The sequence below is a fragment of the Scyliorhinus canicula genome, chromosome 6 (genome assembly GCF_902713615.1).
Source record: "Scyliorhinus canicula chromosome 6, sScyCan1.1, whole genome shotgun sequence".
In the NCBI taxonomy this organism is placed as follows: Eukaryota; Metazoa; Chordata; class Chondrichthyes; order Carcharhiniformes; family Scyliorhinidae; genus Scyliorhinus; species Scyliorhinus canicula.
The window spans coordinates 118,648,522-118,666,435 of record NC_052151.1 but is presented as its reverse complement, the minus strand read 5'-3'; the positions used below and the strand labels follow the sequence as shown (position 1 = coordinate 118,666,435).

General features: G+C 49.3%; 1 protein-coding gene across 2 annotated transcripts in view; it reads left to right on the top strand.

The window, feature by feature from the left end:
* LOC119967443 (zona pellucida sperm-binding protein 3-like) overlaps window positions 1-14,563 on the top strand; it is a 28,634-nt gene extending 14,071 nt beyond the window's left edge. The window contains exons 1-9 of one of the 2 annotated variants that reach the window (XM_038799993.1): window positions 11,791-11,976; window positions 12,985-13,100; window positions 13,188-13,291; window positions 13,373-13,550; window positions 13,637-13,763; window positions 13,839-13,927; window positions 14,001-14,119; window positions 14,192-14,320; window positions 14,399-14,563. In XM_038799993.1, coding sequence (XP_038655921.1) covers window positions 11,791-11,976; window positions 12,985-13,100; window positions 13,188-13,291; window positions 13,373-13,550; window positions 13,637-13,763; window positions 13,839-13,927; window positions 14,001-14,119; window positions 14,192-14,320; window positions 14,399-14,529 — 1,179 coding nt within the window. In that variant the 3' untranslated portion in view covers window positions 14,530-14,563. Of the gene's footprint in view, window positions 1-11,790; window positions 11,977-12,984; window positions 13,101-13,187; window positions 13,292-13,372; window positions 13,551-13,636; window positions 13,764-13,838; window positions 13,928-14,000; window positions 14,120-14,191; window positions 14,321-14,398 lie in introns of those variants that run through there. The other variant, XM_038799992.1, reaches the window with a different exon arrangement.
* Window positions 14,564-17,914: the final 3,351 nt, after the last annotated feature.

Below are 17,914 nucleotides of genomic sequence, written 5' to 3'. Positions count from 1 at the left end.
TTGAGTAAAGTAAAATAAAAGGGACAGGGGAGTTGGTGATGGGTAAGGGGGGGTAGGGACTTGGGGGTAACCTCCAATGTTTGGCTTTTGTAAATTGTATCTGGTCCACTCCCCACACACATGTTTATTTTGTATTGTATAAAATGAAGAACCTGAATAAAAACATTTTAAAAAAGAAAAAATTCTGAGTGTCATTTTGGGTGAGTTTGGTAGAGTATTTCTCGCTGTTTTTTTCAGTGAGATCCGCAATGGTATTTACCCACTTACAGCGTGATCTTACCAAAAACAAAGCATTAGTTCTGGACACCTTGGTACTGCCGGCCTGGCAGTATCCCTGCCAGCACCACCTGGCACACTGGCAGTGCCAGGCTGATGATGAGGTGGCAGTGCCAGGGTAGCCAAGTGGCACTGTCAGGGTGCAAGGCTGGTAGTGCAAAGGTGCACAGTGGCATCAGCACCAGGGTGTCACCCTGCCCAGTTACCTGGGGTGGGTCACTGATCGCCTGGTCCCCGTTTGTGGGCCCGACATCCCCCACCCACAGGATATTTTCACTCATTCCCCACCCCCACCCTCCCCAACCAAATGAGGTCACTCGGCTATGGGGTCCCTGAGGGACCCTCCTCCGCATGCCTCTTTTGAGCCCCCCATTTCAGGACCCCCACCCTTTCCCCCCCCCCCCCCCCCAACCTTCAGACGATCCATTCATACCCGCCCTTCATTCACCCATTCTTTCATGGGCATGCCCCCCCTCAGGCCCCGAACATTGGCAGTTCCACCCTGGCACCCGATTGTCCTGGCACTGCCAAGTTGTCTTGGTGCCAGAGGGAGAGCCAGGGTGCCATCCTGCCCTGTCCCCGACCACCCATGAGTCTCCAATGGCCTGCGAGCCCCCCCCCCCGCCCTCCCCAACCAAATGAGGTCACTCGGCTATGGGGTCCCTGAGGGACCCTCCTCCACATGCCTCTTTTGAGCCCCCCATTTCAGGACCCCCACCCTTTACCCCCCCCCCCCCAACCTTCAGACGATCCATTCATACCCGCCCTTCATTCACCCATTCTTTCATGGGCATGCCCCCCCCTCAGGCCCCGAACATTGGCAGTTCCACCCTGGCACCCGATTGTCCTGGCACTGCCAAGTTGTCTTGGTGCCAGAGGGAGAGCCAGGGTGCCATCCTGCCCTGTCCCCGACCACCCATGAGTCTCCAATGGCCTGCGAGCCCCCCCCCCCCCCCCCCAGGTGTCGTTACACCTGGCCCCCGTTTCTGTGGACCAGTGCTAAACGGCGCCATGGCGACGTCTCCCAGGCCAGGCTGCTAGTTTCCGGACCTCGGGGGAATTGGGCGCCGACATATTTAAATGAGCCGAATGGACCATTTGAGATGTATATCCGGATACCACCCAGTGAGGGCGAGATCCAGATTGTGAGGCCTCACGAGATCTCACGAGGCGTTCCGAGCGTCGCAAATCTAGCGAGAGGCCTCGTCCCAGGTTTAATGGCCTTGTCGCGTCACCGAGTCGGGCACGCCAAAGCCGTTTGACCGTAGCCTCTAGGTTCAATACACACAAATAAACATACTCATTTTATTTTGTGCATTTATAAGAAAATTGTTTTAACATGCTTTTAATCGTTTCCTTACTTCAAGTATTCCATCCTCCATTACCAAACTCACTGCTTAAATTTAATTCCAACAGTTGCTGTCAGACTACAACGCCCTGAATGTAGAGGAACAATTTAATAATAATTGATGCGCGATCAATAACCACAGAAACGAAGGAGTAGTCCGAATTGAAGGCTTTAATCTACAAGATGTTTCCCCAGCAGCTTGAGTACAGAAAGAACGATGGCTGCTGGGAAACACGGGTTCTTATACTCCGCTTCATTGGGCGGAGCTACCTTCGTCTTGACCAATGAGAAAGCAACACGGGCCAATGAGCAGCGAGCCTTCTCCACCAATAGCACCTCACACTCTCAGGTACCGTAGTACCTCTAGTCATACTAATACATTCACCCCTTGTTGAGAAAGGAACCGGAGGGGGGGGGCTCGTTGAGAAGGCGGGGGGGGGGCGTCCAGCCAGGACTGGTGGGTCCAGTGCGGGTGGGACAATTTACTGGTAGTATGACTAGTGATATGGGATTATACCTCTCCAACGGTGGCTGCCCACTGGCCCGTAACTATATCCAGGGATATGTAATCACACGCCAAATTATTTACAGAGTCAGAAAAAAAGGGTCCATTAAGAGTTCATATCGACTCGATCAGACGATCGGGGGCCTTGGACGTCCTCTGCGACTGGCGGATCTTCGTCGGAGATGTTGGAGATGCGGGAGTCTAGTCCTCTAGGTGGCGCGGGTGAGGGGGTTGGAGGGCCAGGGAGGGGAGCGCCTGCAGGCAGCAGTTGCGGTTGGAGGGGGGGTGGGGATCCGGCGGGCGCCATGTCCCGTAGAGAGACCGTGTCCTGTCGGCCGTCAGGGTATTCCACATACGCATATTGCGGGTTAGCGTGGAGCTGCTGGACCCTCTCGACCAACGGGTCCGATTTGTGCGCCTACACGTGTTTCCGGAGCAGGATGGGCCCGGGGGCAGAAAGCCAGGTCGGGAGCGGGGTCCCTGAGGAAGACTTCCTGGGGGAAGACAAGATGGCGTTCATGAGGCGTTTGATTTCTAGACGTGCAAAGTAGCGACCGGATGGAGTGGAGGGCGTCTGGGAGGACCTCCTGCCAGTGGGAGACTGGGAGATGTCTGGACCGTAGGGCCAGTAGGACGGTCTTCCAGACCGTGCCGTTCTCCCTCTCAACCTGTCCATTACCCCGGGGGTTATAACTGGTCGTCCTGCTTGAGGCAATGCCCTTGCTGAGCAGGAATTGACGCAGTTCGTCGCTCATAAAGGAGGACCCCCTATCGCTGTGTATGTAGGCGGGGAATCCGAACAGGGAGAAAATGCTGTGGAGGGTTTTTATGATGGTGGTTGTGGTAATGTCGGGGCAGGGGATGGCGAACGGGAAGCGGGAGTACTCGTCAATCACGTTGAGGAAGTACGTGTTGCGGTTGGTAGAGGGGAGGGGACCTTTGAAGTCCATTGTGAGGCATTCAAAGGGATGGGAAGCCTTTATCAGATGCGCTTTTCCGGGGAGGTAGAAGTGCGGCTTGCACTGCGCGCAGATGTGGCAGTTTCTGGTGACTGTCCTGACCTCCTCGATGGAGTAGGGCAGGTTGTGGGTCTTTACAAAATGAAAGAGGCGGGTGATCCCCGGGTGGCAGAGGCCCACGTGGAGGGCTCGGAGGCAGTCCACTTGTGCGTTGGCAGGGACAGGGCATCGGGAGGCTCGTTCAGCTTCCCAGGACGATACAAGATGTCGTTGTTGTAGGTGGATAACTCGATCCTCCACCGCAAGATCTTGTCGTTTTTTATCTTGCCCCTCTGTGCATTGTCAAACATGAAGGCCACTGACCGTTGGTCTGTCAGGAGGGTGAACCTCCTGCCGGCCAGATAATGCCTCCAGTGTCGCACAGGTTCCACTATGGCCTGTGCTTCCTTCTTGACCGAGGAGTGGCGGATTTCGGAAGCGTGGAGGGTACGGGAGAAGAAGGCCACGGGTCTGCCCTCTTGGTTGAGGGTGGCTGCCAGAGCTACATCGGATGCGTCGCTCTCGGCCTGGAAGGGGAGGGACTCGTCGATAGCGCGCATCGTTGCTTTTGCGATATCCGCTTTGATGTGGCTGAAGGCCTGGCGGGCCTCTGTCGACAGGGGGAAAGTGGCTGTTTGGATGAGGGGACGGGCTTTGTCGGTGTAGTTAGGGCCCCACTGGGCGTAATACGAGAAGAAACTGAAGTAGTGGGGGAGGGGGAGCTCCTTCAGGGGGCGTATGCGTTCCGGGTCGGGGCCTTTCACTCCGTTTCGCACTAAGTAGCCGAGGATGGCGAGGCGGTCGGTGCTGAACACGCATTTGTCTTTGTTATAAGTCAAGTTTAGGAGTTTTGTGGTTTGGAGGAATTTGCGGAGATTGGTGTCGTGGTCCTGCTGATCGTGGCCGCAGATGGTGACATTATCAAGATTCGGGAAGGTTGCCCGTAAACCGTATCGGTCGACCATTTGGTCCATCTCTCTTTGGAAGACCGAGACCCCGTTGTTGACACCGAAGGGAACCCTTAAAAATTGGTAGAGCCGGCCGTCCGCTTCGAACGCAGTGTACTTGCGATCGCTCGTGCAGATCGGGAGCTGGTGGTAGGCGGACTTGAGGTCCACCGTGGAGAAGACCTTGCACTGTGCGATCCTCTTGACCAGGTCGGATCTACGGGGGGAGAGGGTACACGTCCAGCTGCGTAAACCTGTTGATGGTCTGACTGTAGTGTATGACCATCCTATTCTTCTCCCCGGTCTTTACCACCAGAACTTGTGCTCACCAGGGGCTGTTACTAGCCTCGATGACCCCTTCCTTCATAAGCCGTTGGACCTCGGACCTGATGAAGACCCGGTCCTGGGTACTGTACCGTCTGCTCCTGGTGGCGACAGGTTTGCAATCCGGGGTGAGGTTTGCAAACAAGGACGGGGGATCGACCTTGAGGGTCACGAGGCTGCAGACAGTGAGGGAAGGCAGAGGGACGCCGAATTTAAATGTTAGGCTCTGGAGGTTACACTGGAAGTCTAACCCCAGGAGTGCGGCCGTGCAGAGGTGGGGGAGGGTGTAGAGTCTGTAATTTTTAAACTCCCTCACCTGGACCGTGAGGTCCGCTATACAATACTCCGTGATCTCCACTGAATGGGAGCCAGAGGCCAGGGTGATTTTTGCTTGACGGGATAGACAGGGAGAGCGCAGCGTCTTACCGTGGTAGGGTGAACGAACCTCTCCGGGCTCCCGGAGTCCGGTAGGCAGGTCGTTTCGTGCCCGTTGAGCAGGACCATCGTTGTTGCCGTAGAGAGGGTGCAGGGTTGAGACTGGTCCAGAGTGACGGAAGCGAGTCATGGCAGATCGTTGGCGTCACCTTCGGGCGGTGCGTAGTCACCCGCGGGGTCCTCGGAGCCGATCCAAGATTGCGGCGCCCATCGGTCGCACATGTCGGGGGGGTGGACAAAATGGCGGCGCCTGTCACCTGCACGTGGCGTCGGAAGCACAAGATGGTGGCGCCCGGAGGCCGCACGTGGCGTTGGGGGATGGGGGCAGAGAGGTTCACGGGCCGCACGGGGCCCTTGGAGAGAGAGGAGGAAGAGTCCCGCGGTCGCTGCCCTGGACCGCAGCGACCTCCTTCGCCTGGCAGACGGACATCTAGGGAGGTAGCGAGGGACCGTGCCTCCGTGAGGTTCAAGGTTTCCCTTTCTAATAGTCTCTGGCGGATCGGTGGGGACTGCATGGCTGCAACAAAAGGGTCTCGGATGAGGAGTTCAGTTGTGCTCACTAGCCGACACTTGTGGGAAGCCGCAGTTCCTCCCCAGTACGAGGAGGGCATGGTAAAAATCGTCCAACGACTCACCAGGGATCTGCTGCCTTGTGGCCAGTAAGTGCCGAGCATAAACATGATTTACCGGCCGGATGAAGTGTCCTTCGAGCAGGTCCATGGCCGCGTCGTAGTCGGTCGTGTCCTCGATGAGCGTGTAGATGGCGGTGCCGACGCACGAGTGGAGGATGTGTAGCTTCTACTCCCTCGTCGGTACGTTTTCCGCCATACTGAGGTAGCTGTTGAAACAAGCCAGCCAGTGCTTGAGTGTGGCTGCTGCGTTAGCTGCATGGGGGCTGAGTCGAAGACACTCCGGCTTGATGCCGAGCTCCATCCTTTAAAACTTGTAGATTAAATTGATGTGCGATCAATAACCACAGAAACGAAGGAGTAGTCCGAACTGAAGGCTTTAATCTACAAGATGTTTCCCCAGCAGCTTGAGTACAGAGGTAGTGGGTACCGTAGTACCTCTAGTCATACTACCACAATAATAATAATAATAATCGCTTATTGTCACAAGTAGGCTTCAATTAAGTTATTGTAAAAAGCCCCTAGTCGCCACATTCTGGCGCCTGTTCGGGGAGGCTGGAACGGGAATTGAAATCACTCTGCTGGTCTTGTTCTGCACTACAAGCCAGCTGTCTAAGCCCACTGTGCTAAACCATCCCCTGTACTTTGTAATTAGTAATAAAATAAGTCATTTGGATCATTTCAAATTAAAAATGTGGCCAAGAATTTCGACATGCTACAAATCTTCTATTTCTTTACTTTCTTTTTCCTCCTCCTTTCTATTGAATGACAGGATTGAGAAACCTCATCTTCACCCATGGCTGTTGCTTTCTTCTTAGCCTTCTTTCGTTTCTTCTTATCCTCGTCCCAATCCTGCTCATTTTGCTCCTCCGATGGCTCATTTACTGCCGAGTACCGTTCAACCTGAACCTCTTCCGATTCAACCACTATTTAATTCTACATCACCTTCACCCTCGACTTGCTTTGGGGGAGAGACAGTTGGTTGAAGTTAGAAATACTGTCAGCATCTCCTCTGCAGGGTCTTTTCTTCTTTTTGGATTTAATTTTTACTTCTTTGAATGAATTCAAATAATTTCCTTCGAGTTCCTGAACAGCACTGCTTCGATTGATCTCATGCCCTGTTTTTGATTTTTTCAGTTGAGCCATCCTGTTGGCAAAGTACTCCTGCATCGTAATAGAACTAGTCACAGTATTTATTTCCTCTGTGGCACTGGTGGCCTTTGGGTCATCAACAGGCACTAAACAGGCATTGTTCTGTAAAACATGAACATACAGCATTAAACAGACTTGTGCTGGAGACAAAATGCTGTTTAAGTTTCTGCAAGACCATGTAGTGAAAAGATTACAGAACACAAATTTTGTCTTCCACAAGATTGAATGTGCTTACAGCAACCTATGCCTCGCACATGTAAATAAATCTTGCTCAATCAAGCCGGATTCTCTTGGCTCCTGGAATTCTCCCACCCACCGGCGCAGTGTGAAGCCAGAGTGATGGAGATCAGAAGCCTTTTGGCGAAGATCAAGTGCAGTATCTGCTCTGCCGTTTGGATCAGATCTGGTTCGTCTCTCTTGTGGGGACCATGAATTGGATTCAATTTAAATTTGAATTGGTTTTTGGAGCAGGCAAGGAGCTGGATTAGGATTTCTCCCCTGTCCACACTCGGTAACTCTGAACAAGTAATTTAAAAAAATGAAGTGATGACCATGCAGATGAGGGTGGGTTCAGAGACCATTTTAGCCCTCAGCTGGTCAGAAACATGGCAGCGCAGTGCCCTGGCACCTTGGCAGTTCTAACACGGGGCGGTGCATTTGGGATCCTCATAGCGAGCTGTCACTCACCTGGGGGGGTGCTGGTACTGGCAATGGGGCGGGGTGGGGGGCTGAGCGTTTGTCTGAGATCAGATCTTCCTTGAAGAATTGTGCCCCGATCTCGGAGGAGACGGACCTGGCGGCATCTTCAGCTCTGCGCCCCCCAATCAGGGTGCAGCTCACCCCAACCTCCAAACAAAATTCTAAGTGTAGGTAGATTGCAAACTGCATTGCGCCAAACAACCTGGCAGGAATTGACCTCAGTTCCCACCAGAGACACACTTAGAAATGTTTAGGGAGAATTGCTCCCGTAGTCAATGTTTCAGGTTGGTAACCTTTTGTTGGGAATTGGAAGACATTAGGAATATAACAAGTTTTAAGGTGGTGGGGAGAGGAGGGGAGAACAGAACAAAAGTCTGTGATAGGTTAGAAGGCAGAAGTGACTAAAATGAGAAAAGGGTCAATGGTGCAAGTTGAAGGGGGACCGGAATTGGATAAGAAACAAAAGATAGGTCTAGAGGAGCTGTAAATTGCAACAGCGCTATTATTACCAGCTCCTGCTGTCCAAAACTGGAGCAATAATTCCGATCTCAAAATATTGAACTCCTTATTGATATTCAGCTGGTAAATGCTCATGGGGCGCTATTCTCAGGTTTCTTTGGAGCTTCATGGGAAGAGCATTGGAGACTGAGAACAGAGCCAGAATGGGAATTGAACATAGAAATAATGTTGCATGTCGATATCACTTATCACAAAATCAGCTTCATTCTGGCATCATCAACAGGGACATCTTTGCCCGAGTAAAATCAGCCCAGCATATTCAGCAGTTTCCATGATCAAACAGCACAAAACACTGGATGGCAAGTGTAGGATAGTGAAAAGTTCATACATGTACAGTAAAAGACACCCCACAGAAGTAGAGATGAATTCATTAATTTGCAGTTTCAGTCCGAGTTTACATCAATGATTTCACAAACAACACAGGTACGCAGGGAACCCCTGGTTGTCCATTGTTACAATCCCTGTGGGGGAACCAAAAACCAAAATAACTAATTTTTAAATAATTAATTCACAGGATGTGGGCATCGCTGGCCAGTAATTATTTCCATCCCTAATTGCCCTTGAAAGGGTAGTGGCAACCTGTCTTCTTGCACTGCTGCAGCCCATAAGGAGTAGATATTAGGGAGGGAGTTCCAAGATTTTGACCCAGTCACAGTGAAGGCACGGCGATATCTTTCCAAGTCAGAACAGTGAGTGACTTGGAGGGGGAACTTCCAGGGTGGCGATGTTCCGAGGTTACTGCTGCCCTTGTCCTTTTAGATGGTAGTGCTCTTGGGTTTGGAAGCTGCAATCTAAGGTGCCATGGTGAGTTCCTGCAGTTCATCTTGTAGATGGTACACACCACTGTTACTGTGCATCAGTGGTGGAAGGAGTGAATATTTGTGGAAGGGATGCCAATCATGCAGGCTGCTTTGTCCTGGATGGTGTCAAGCTTCTTGACTGTCGTTGGAGCTGCATTCATCCACGTAAGGGGAAAGTATTCCATCGCATTCTTGACTTGTGCCTTGTGGATGGTGATGCCATTGAATGTCATGGGGCAATGGTTAGAATCTCTCTTATTGGGGATGAATGTTACTTGCCATTTGCCATTCCAAGCCTGGATATTTTCCAGGTCTTGTTGTATTTGGACATGGACTGCTTCAGTATCTGAGGAGTCACAGATGATGTGGAACATTGTGAAATCACCAACAGACATCTCCATTTCTGACCTTATGATGGAAGGAAGGTGATTGACGAAACTGCTGAAAATGGTTGGGCCTAGGTAGTACGATAGCACAGTGGTCAGCACTGCTGCTTCAGAGCACCAGGGTTCCAGGTTCGATTCCTGGCTTGGGTCACTGTCTGTGCGGGGTCTGCATGTTCTCCCAATGTCTGCACGGGTTTCCTCCGGGTGCTCCGGTTTCCTCCTATAAGTCCTGAAAAATGTGCTTGTTACGTGGTTTGGACATGCTGAATTTCTCCCTCAGTGTACCCGAACAGGCGTAGGAATGTGGCGACTAGGGGATTTTCACAGTAACTTCATTGCAGTGTTAATGTAAGGCTATGTGTGACAATAAAGATTTTATTACTACTGTATTCCTGCCAAACTGGACAAGTTCACATTTTACCTCATTACACTCAATCTGCCAATTGTTTTACCCATGCATCCAACCTGCCTATATCCCTTTACAAACTTGACAACTTACTTTCCTACCTATCTTGGTGTCATCAGTAAATTTAGCTGGCATTCATTTTGTCTCTACTTAGGAACATAGGAAGGTTTTCTTGTCAAAAGTGCCGAGAATGGTTCGCTCTCACCAGCTCGGAGAGAGAGGAGGGTGAGGGGGAAGAACGATTCTCACCAGGGACGGGGCAAATTTCCATTCGAGATGTTCAAGGAGTATTCTCCTACCTAAACCTCAGAAACAGTGCGCATGACATCTGCATTTCATTAAGAATGTTCTCACTGAAACCTGCCACCTGCACCAGCCGCAACTGCAGCCACAGAGCAGGGCCAGAGGCTGTGAAGGTGTCTGTGGCCATGAACCCGTGTCAGCTCCTTCCAGATTGGAGATGGAGATTTTTGTAACTTCTCACAATTGTTTTGTAAGGAACGTCACTGACACTCTTAGTCATTGAGTCATAGAGTTTTACAACAAAGAAAGAGGCCTTTCGCCCTTCGGCCCCTCGTGACAGTGCTGGCCATCAAGCACATTCAAACACCAATCTATTCTAATCCCATCTTCCAGTACTTGGTCCTCAGCCTTGTACACTATGGCTCATCAAAATGCTTCATAAATGTTGAGTGTTCTCGCCTCTTTCAGTCAGTGAGACCCAGAATCCCAACATCCTCTGGATGAAAAGGTTTTTCCACAAATCCCCCCAAAACTCCTGATCCATAAATCTATACCGCTGGTTGGACTCTACGGAGGGGAAAGGTTTCTTCCTATCTACCTTCTGTCCTTCATAATTGTGTTCACCTCAACCAAGCCCCCTCTCAGCCTTCTCTGCTCTAAGAACTCCCAGCCTAACAAGACTCAGAAAACATACTTAACGCTGTAAACAGGGGCATTGATAAAAACCAAGGCAATCATGCAAAATCTTCACAATTCACCGGTTAGGCTTCAGGCATATTGTAAGAAATTCTGGTCATCACATTTTTGGAAGGATACGAAGACATTGTTAAGTTTACCAGGATGATACCTATCTTGGTGCCATCAGTAAAGTTAGCTAACATATATTTTGTCCCTACTTCGGAACAGAGGGGAACTCAGTTGTGTGGAGTGTGAAGAATGTAGGAATTTCAGATATATTATATGTGTTTGGTGCAGTAAGAGTTAAAAGCCTGGGCTACTGTGTGACTGTTGCAGTTATGTTTTTAAGAATCCTCATTTGACAGTCAGCTGGGGTTACTGGAGGTGCAAGTTAATGGGAGCCAGGAGTTGAAGCAGTCAGCTGTTAAGGTTTTCAGCCTTAGCTTTTGGCTGCAAGTTGAGCCGAGAAGGTTTCTGAAGAAATACAGTCAGAGATTCTGCATTACTCTGACAGGGTGTCAGGTCTCTTTCTTTCAAACAGTCTCAAAAGATCTCTCTTTCACAAAGTGGAGTATCCAAGACAACTCTATATAGCAAGCATTCCTGAGTGCTCACTGTATTTAAAAATGGATTGTGACCTGAGATGGTTTTGTTGTTTGACTGGAAATAAAGATAGCAATTAAGGGTTAATGTGTCACTATATTCATTAGCATTGTTTAAGGGGTAATTGTAAGGGGTATTGTCTTGTCCCTGGTCGGCATGGTAGCACAGTGCTTACCATTGTTGCTTCACAGCACCATGTTCCCAGGTTCGATTCTCGGCTTGGGTCACTTTCTGTGCGGAGTCTGCAGTCTCCCCGTGTCAGCGTGGGTTTCCTCCGGGTGCTCCAGTTTCCTCCCACATGTCCTGAAAAACGTGCGGTTAGGTAATTTGGACATTCTGAATTCCCCCTCCGTGTACCCGAACAGGCACCAGACTGTGGCGACCAGGGGCTTTTCACAGTGACTTCATTAACTTACATTCAATAGGTTAATGTAAGCCTACTTGTGACAATAAGAAAGATTATTATTATTTGGACAGTGCCCCTATCAGGAGCAGCCCCTTTTAATTGTCCCTGAGTTTGTTTCTTTTAGTATAATTAGCTGATTGACCTCAAACGAGTTCAGGTGAGTACAGGTTGTGAGTATAAAAGGTGCTGCTCCCTGGTGGACAGGATGGTTCAGTTGTTTGGTATCATGGGGGATTTTGGAGTGAGGGCTTTGTTCCCAGTGCTGGTGTTAGTTGGAACTGTTTGTTCCTCTGATACTTGGCAACAGTTTCTGGGCCAGAGGTTTCCATGGAGCAGAGTCAAAGCCACCTCTGTGCCTCAGAGAGTCCCTCTTCCTCCCTTTGGTTCCCATTTCCGTGTGTCTGAGGGTCAAAGTGTGTCTCCACTGCAGACTGTGATGGTGCAGTGTGCAGAGGACAAGCTGTTGGTCAGGGTCCAGCTGGATTTATTTGGAACCAGGCACCTGGTTAAAGCTGCTGACCTGACCCTGGGGGCAGCAGGCTGTCGGCCAACCAGGATCTACTCTCAGAACCACACTGTCCTCTTTGACTATGGGCTCCATGAGTGTGGCAGCAAATTGCAGGTAATGTCAAACCTCAACTCTGGCTCTAAGCTTAGGCTGGAGATTGGGCTGCATTCTTTATTCCAACACTTGGTGAGATGTCATTGATATTGAGGAGATACTGGTCTCCTGTGTCTTAAACCTGCAAACTAGATCCTTGATTGTACTTTGTTTCCACTGGTCTGAGTCTCTTCAATGTTGTGACATCGACCCCATTGGTCTGGAAGCTTCTCTTTGGTTCCTCTGAGCTTTTCCTCGTTGATTTTTCAGCTCTATTTCCCCCTCATTCACATCAATCCAACTGAGCTTTCAGTCCAGTTTAATCCAGTTGGGTGTTTATGCACAGAATGAAATGGGAATTCAGATGGATTGGACTAAAGAGGAACTCCATACTTCCCACTTTCCCAGCCATTGGAATCAATGGGGCCCTGGATTAAAACTGTTCTATTTCCAGGCTCCATGTTATTGTCAACTTGTGGCTCCTTTTCATGCCAATACTGTCTTCTATTGAATCCAATTCCCTTTTAATTAATACTGGTCTTGTGCTAATGATCTTGTTGTATTAATGGCTGGGGGTTGCTGAGCAACACTAATAACAAAATGAGGCCATGCAGCCCCTCCAGCCTGTTTCCTAATCATTAGGATCAGGGCTGGACCCCATCCATTAAGGTGAGGGCTGGACTTACCACAACCTCGTGTCCCTGTCCAAAAATAAATCCATCTGAACTGAATATCCTCTGTGACTGAGCATTCCTAATTCTCTGGGATAGATAATTCTTGAGATTCATGAACTGCTAAATGAAGAAATTCATTGTCATGATTTTCCTAAATGATTGGACCCTGACCTGAGAGCACCCTCCTATTTCCCAACCCCCATCAACTCCAGCTGGGGCCCAGCAGCCTCTTTGCACTGACCCAGCCAATCTCCTAGAATTGTTTTAATTGGATGGGATGAGTTCATTGTTAACCCCTGTGTAGAACATTCTCATTTCAGATCAGTTCTTCATTCCTTAACCTGGTGTCTTTCAGATGTCTGGAGATTTCCTGATCTACACCACCCACCTGACCCACAGCCCAGAGTATCATGGATCTGTCATTGTGAGAACGAATGGAGCTGTCGTTCCCCTTGAGTGTCGTTACTTTAGGTGAGAATCTTTATTGGATGCCCAATAAGATCCACAGCTGTTGGTGTTCTCTGAAGTTGTCCTAAAATGACTCTGCTGTCTTTCCAGGAAGGGCAATGTGAGCAGTAACCCCATCAGGCCTACCTGGATCCCATTCAGCTCCACCAGGTCTGGAGAAGGACATCTTTCATTCTCTCTGCGCCTAATGAATGGTATGTGATGGAGTGATTTCCTGTCTTCACTCACTGGGAGTGACACCCACTGTCTCCAACCCTTATCCTCTTGTTCTTCAGGTGACTGGCTTACAGAGCGCACTTCCACTGTCTACTACCTGGGTGACCTCATTCACATTGAGGCCTCTGTTTCAATGAGCAACCACATGCGCCTGAAGCTCTACATTGACCGCTGTGTAGCTACATTGAGCCCAGACAAGGACTCCACCCCGAGATACAGCATTATTGACTACAATGGGTAAGGAGCTCTCTGCTTTCTCCAGCTGCTCCAATCTCTCTGGCTTCACTTGATTCACTTCATGTCCCTTTTTAATCTATCTTCAGTTGCCTCCTGGACAGCCAAGCTGAGGACTCCTTTTCAACCTTTGTGTTGCCAAGTGGTGAGCGGGAGATGGACAAGCTCCGGTTTGACCTGGATGCATTCCGTTTCTTTGGAGATGACCGTTCATTGGTAAGAGGAAACTGATCATTGGGGTCTGTGTTGGGAGGGAGTCATTAAATAACAACGTGTTGATGTTTCCCTCAGATTTTCATCACCTGTCACCTGAAAGTAGCTCCAGTGGATCGGAGAGATTCCAGGAACAAAGCTTGTACTTTCCAGAAGATGCAGAATATGTAAGCTCTCTCTCAAATGGGCTTTTGTTGTGATGCACAATACAGTTGTTTGACTGATTTTTGTCTTGCTTAGCTGGACCCCATTGGAGGAATCGAGCATTGACATTTGTGCATGTTGCCGTGTGGGTAACTGTGCCACAAGGGAGCTGCGATTTGGATCCAGAGGAAGGAGAGATCTTGTAGCTGAAGCTGGTAGGACATTGATTCTCTAGATGGTGGACGTTTCCCCTTTCCCCTCTCTAACTGGAATGTTTGATATTGCAGAGAATGAAGTTGGATTGAAGTGGGAGGCTGAAGCCTCACTTGGACCCCTGATCATTCTGGATACTGATGTGACCAACCTGGCAACGGACTCCCTGAATGAGGGAAGGATGCAGGAGAGGTCTCCAGGTGGTGAGTTGGCTGACTGTTGGTTTCTATTTGCCCCTCAGTGTTTCCTTCACTAACCATTGGCTTCTCATTGGTTTGTAGGTGTGGAGTCTGAGGTGGTCCTGATCGTGACCCTGACTGTGACAGCTGTCTCTCTGATCTCTGCTTCATTGATCACCTTGTTCCTGTACAGAAAATGGAATCAAACTCTGTTCACCCAGCCATCAAATTAATTTATAATAAAGCAGTGATTCCTTGTGTCTGGCAGCTGATTGTTGTCTGCATTTCGTTCGTCTGAGTCCATGGAAATAATGGCTGGGGTTTATGCACTCCAAAAGATCCAAGAACCACATCTCCTCCTTAAATGGTTCTTCTAATTGAGGGTTGTTTTTACAGGGGCTGTTAATTTTCAGTTTCTTCCCCCCCCCCCCCCATACAGTGGGGAGAGGGGGTGTGTAGGTCAGGGAGCTCCTGGTGGGGCTGTTTACTGGATTCCAATCCCCACCCCCTGCAGAGAGTGGGAACACTGTTTCCCCTCTCCGGGAAGGGAATACATTGTCTGACTTGAGAACTGACATTTGCTGATCCCCAGAGATCTGATCTGGTGCTTCAACTTCATTCAGGTCTTGGTTATCCAAATGTTTGCAGGTGGAATACAGATGGAATCTGATTTTGTTTTTTAAAAATTGGGGCTCCAGGCCCTCTAATCTCATTGTTCTGCTTTTGAGCTCCATCAGGATTTGGGAATCAAAGATTCAAAGGAGACATCTTGTTCTGAGCAGGCTTGATGCTGATTGGCCAGAAGGAAGACTGGGGTTTAAGAACTGAGTTTAAATCTTCCTGTGTTGAAGATTGAAGCTGATCTGAGGCATTGAAGGATTTGGTAGGGTGGGTCTGCAGAAAAAAATCCCCTCCATAGGGAATTGAGACGAGGGCACCTGACCTCAAACTGTCCTAGTTAAGTGAACATGAGGTGAGGCATCCGGGCCTAGATGAGCTTTGAATGAGTCTAGGAAGCGATGGAGGAACGGGGAAGAGTCCAAGAGGTAGCACGGAAGCACCAGTGGATAACACTGGCTTCACAGCACCAGGGTCCCAGGTACGATACCCTGCAAGGTTACTGACTGTGTAGTCTGCACATTCTTCCTGTCTGTGGGTTTCTGCCGGGTGCTCTTCCTCCCACAGTCCAAAGATGTGCAGTTTAGGTGGATTGGCCATGCTAATTTGCATCCAAAAAGTTAGGAATGTTATTGGGGGTTACAAGGATAAGGTGGAAGTGTGGGTGGTGCAGACTTGATTAGCTGAATGGCCTCTGAAGAGGGATTTGTTGTGACCAGGTTTGATTCCCAGCTGGGTTGCTGTCTGTGTAGTCTGCACATTCTCCTGTGTCTGTGATTCCGCTGGATGCTCCAGTTCCCTCCCACAGTCCAAAGATGTGCAGGTTCAGTGGATTTGTCATGCTCAATTGCTCTGTAGTGTCTGAAAGTTAGATGGGTTTGCTGGGTTACGGGGGTAGGGTGGAGGTGTGGGCTTGGGTCGGGTGCTCTTTTAGGAGCTCGTATAGACTGATGGGCTGAATGGTCTCCTTCTGCACTGTAAATTTATGACTCTCTGATTTTAAAGAAATGTTAATACTACACCATATCTCTATTTTTTGTATGACATCACTTTTGGAGTGAGGTATCCTTTCACCTCAGTCGTACAAAATTAAAATAAAATATTGGGTGTTTCTGTCTGGTATCCCAGCCACTGTTGGGGTCTGGTCCAGCATCATCATAGAGACTGGAGAGGCTGGGATTATTCTTCGAAAAGAGGAGCATTAAAAGAGACCTAGTGCACGTATTCAAAATTTGAGGTTAAAAGTAGTTGGCAAAAGAACCTTCGGTAAAATGAGCAATTTCTTCACGCATATGGTTGGTAAAATCTGAAACGTATGATCTGCAATTGTGGTGGAATCAGTAATGTTCAAAGAGCAACTGGATAATTAAGGGGAGAATCTGCAGTGGGACAATCGGGGTGGCTCTTAAGAGGCAGCACATGCATGACCAGCAGAATGGCCTCTTTCTACATGATAGAATTTGATGATTGATGGAACCATCAATTCAGCAAACACGTGTAGTTGGATCTGAACAAGAGGCTTTAATACACTTACAATAGAGCCAGCCTATTCGTCGTTGAACTTCAGGTGAAATGGCAAGCTGGCTCTAAGGCACTGATCTTTATACATTGGTCCCAGGGGGAGGAGACCTGGGAGGAGCCCAGTACAAACTCGCGTACTCCCAGAGCGAATCCCCTGGTGGTCGGATAGTGCAACTGCACTTACAATGGGTAGATAACAAACATATATGCATGGAGTGATATTGGCAACTATATATAGTGTGAATCACATTCACCACAATGATGATGTTATTGAAATATTTAACCAGCATCTGTATTGTTACATATCCACTGGTATATCTTGAAGTCATTTTTTTGATTGCCATACTGAAAATAGGTAGTCTATTGAGTCAATGTTTAGCAAGCAATGCTGCAAAACAATAAATTAGGAAATAGAATGCCCAAGTTAATTCTTTATGTTCAGACACCAGCAATTACTATTTTGCATCCACATTGAGCAGAGAGATCGGCCAATGGGATCCACTTATCCTGGTCTTCGTCCTGTTTCAGTATCAGGGAGATGGTGGCCTGTGACGTTGTCGGGGGTAAAACCCCTCTGTCTCTTGCCTCATTAAAAACCCTAACCAGCACCGGTCCCACTATCTCAGAACTTTTTCATAGAACTTCACCAGATACACATTTGGCCCTGGGGCTTTATTCAATTGCATAGCCCTCAAGCCCTCCAATATTTCCTCAGTCCTAATCGGGGCCCCCCAACCCCCTACCCACTTGGGAAGGACAGTCCGTCCAAAAAGCGCCTCATCCCCTCCAGCCCCGTGGAGTGGGGGGGGGGGGTTCTGAAGTATAAGGTTTACTGTAGAAGTCCCTGAACATCATGTTCAGCCCTGTCGTATCTCCCACCAAGTTTCCCCCCTGTCGACTACCTTCCCTATTTCCCTAGCCGCCTCCCTCTTCCTCCATTGCTGTGCCAGTATTCTACTGGCTTTCTCCCCATGCTCGTAGATCGTGCCCCTTTCCTTCCTAAGCTGCTCCACCACCTTATCTGTGGACAACACCCCAAACTCCGTCTGTAGCCTTCGCCGTTCCCTTAATAGCTCTGCCCTCGGGGTCTCCGCATACCTCCTGTCTATCTGTAAGATCTCCTTTACCAGGCGGTCTGTTTCTGCCCTGTCCGTCCTGTCCCTATGTGCTCGAATCGAGATCAGCTCCCCTCTCACCACTGCCTTCAGTGCCTCCCAGAGCACCGCAGCTGAGACTTCCCCTGGGTCATAGACCTGCAGGTAGTTTTGCATACATTTCCTCACCCTCACACACCGCCTCGTCCACCAACAGAACCACTTCTAGCCTCCATTGTGGGCACTGAAAGCTTTCCTTACAGACCTGCAAATCAACCAGATGTGGAGCATGGTCCAAAATAGCGATTGCTGAATATGCTATGTCTATCAACCCTGCCAGCAAATCCCTGCTCATGATGAAAAAATCAATTTGGGAATACACCTG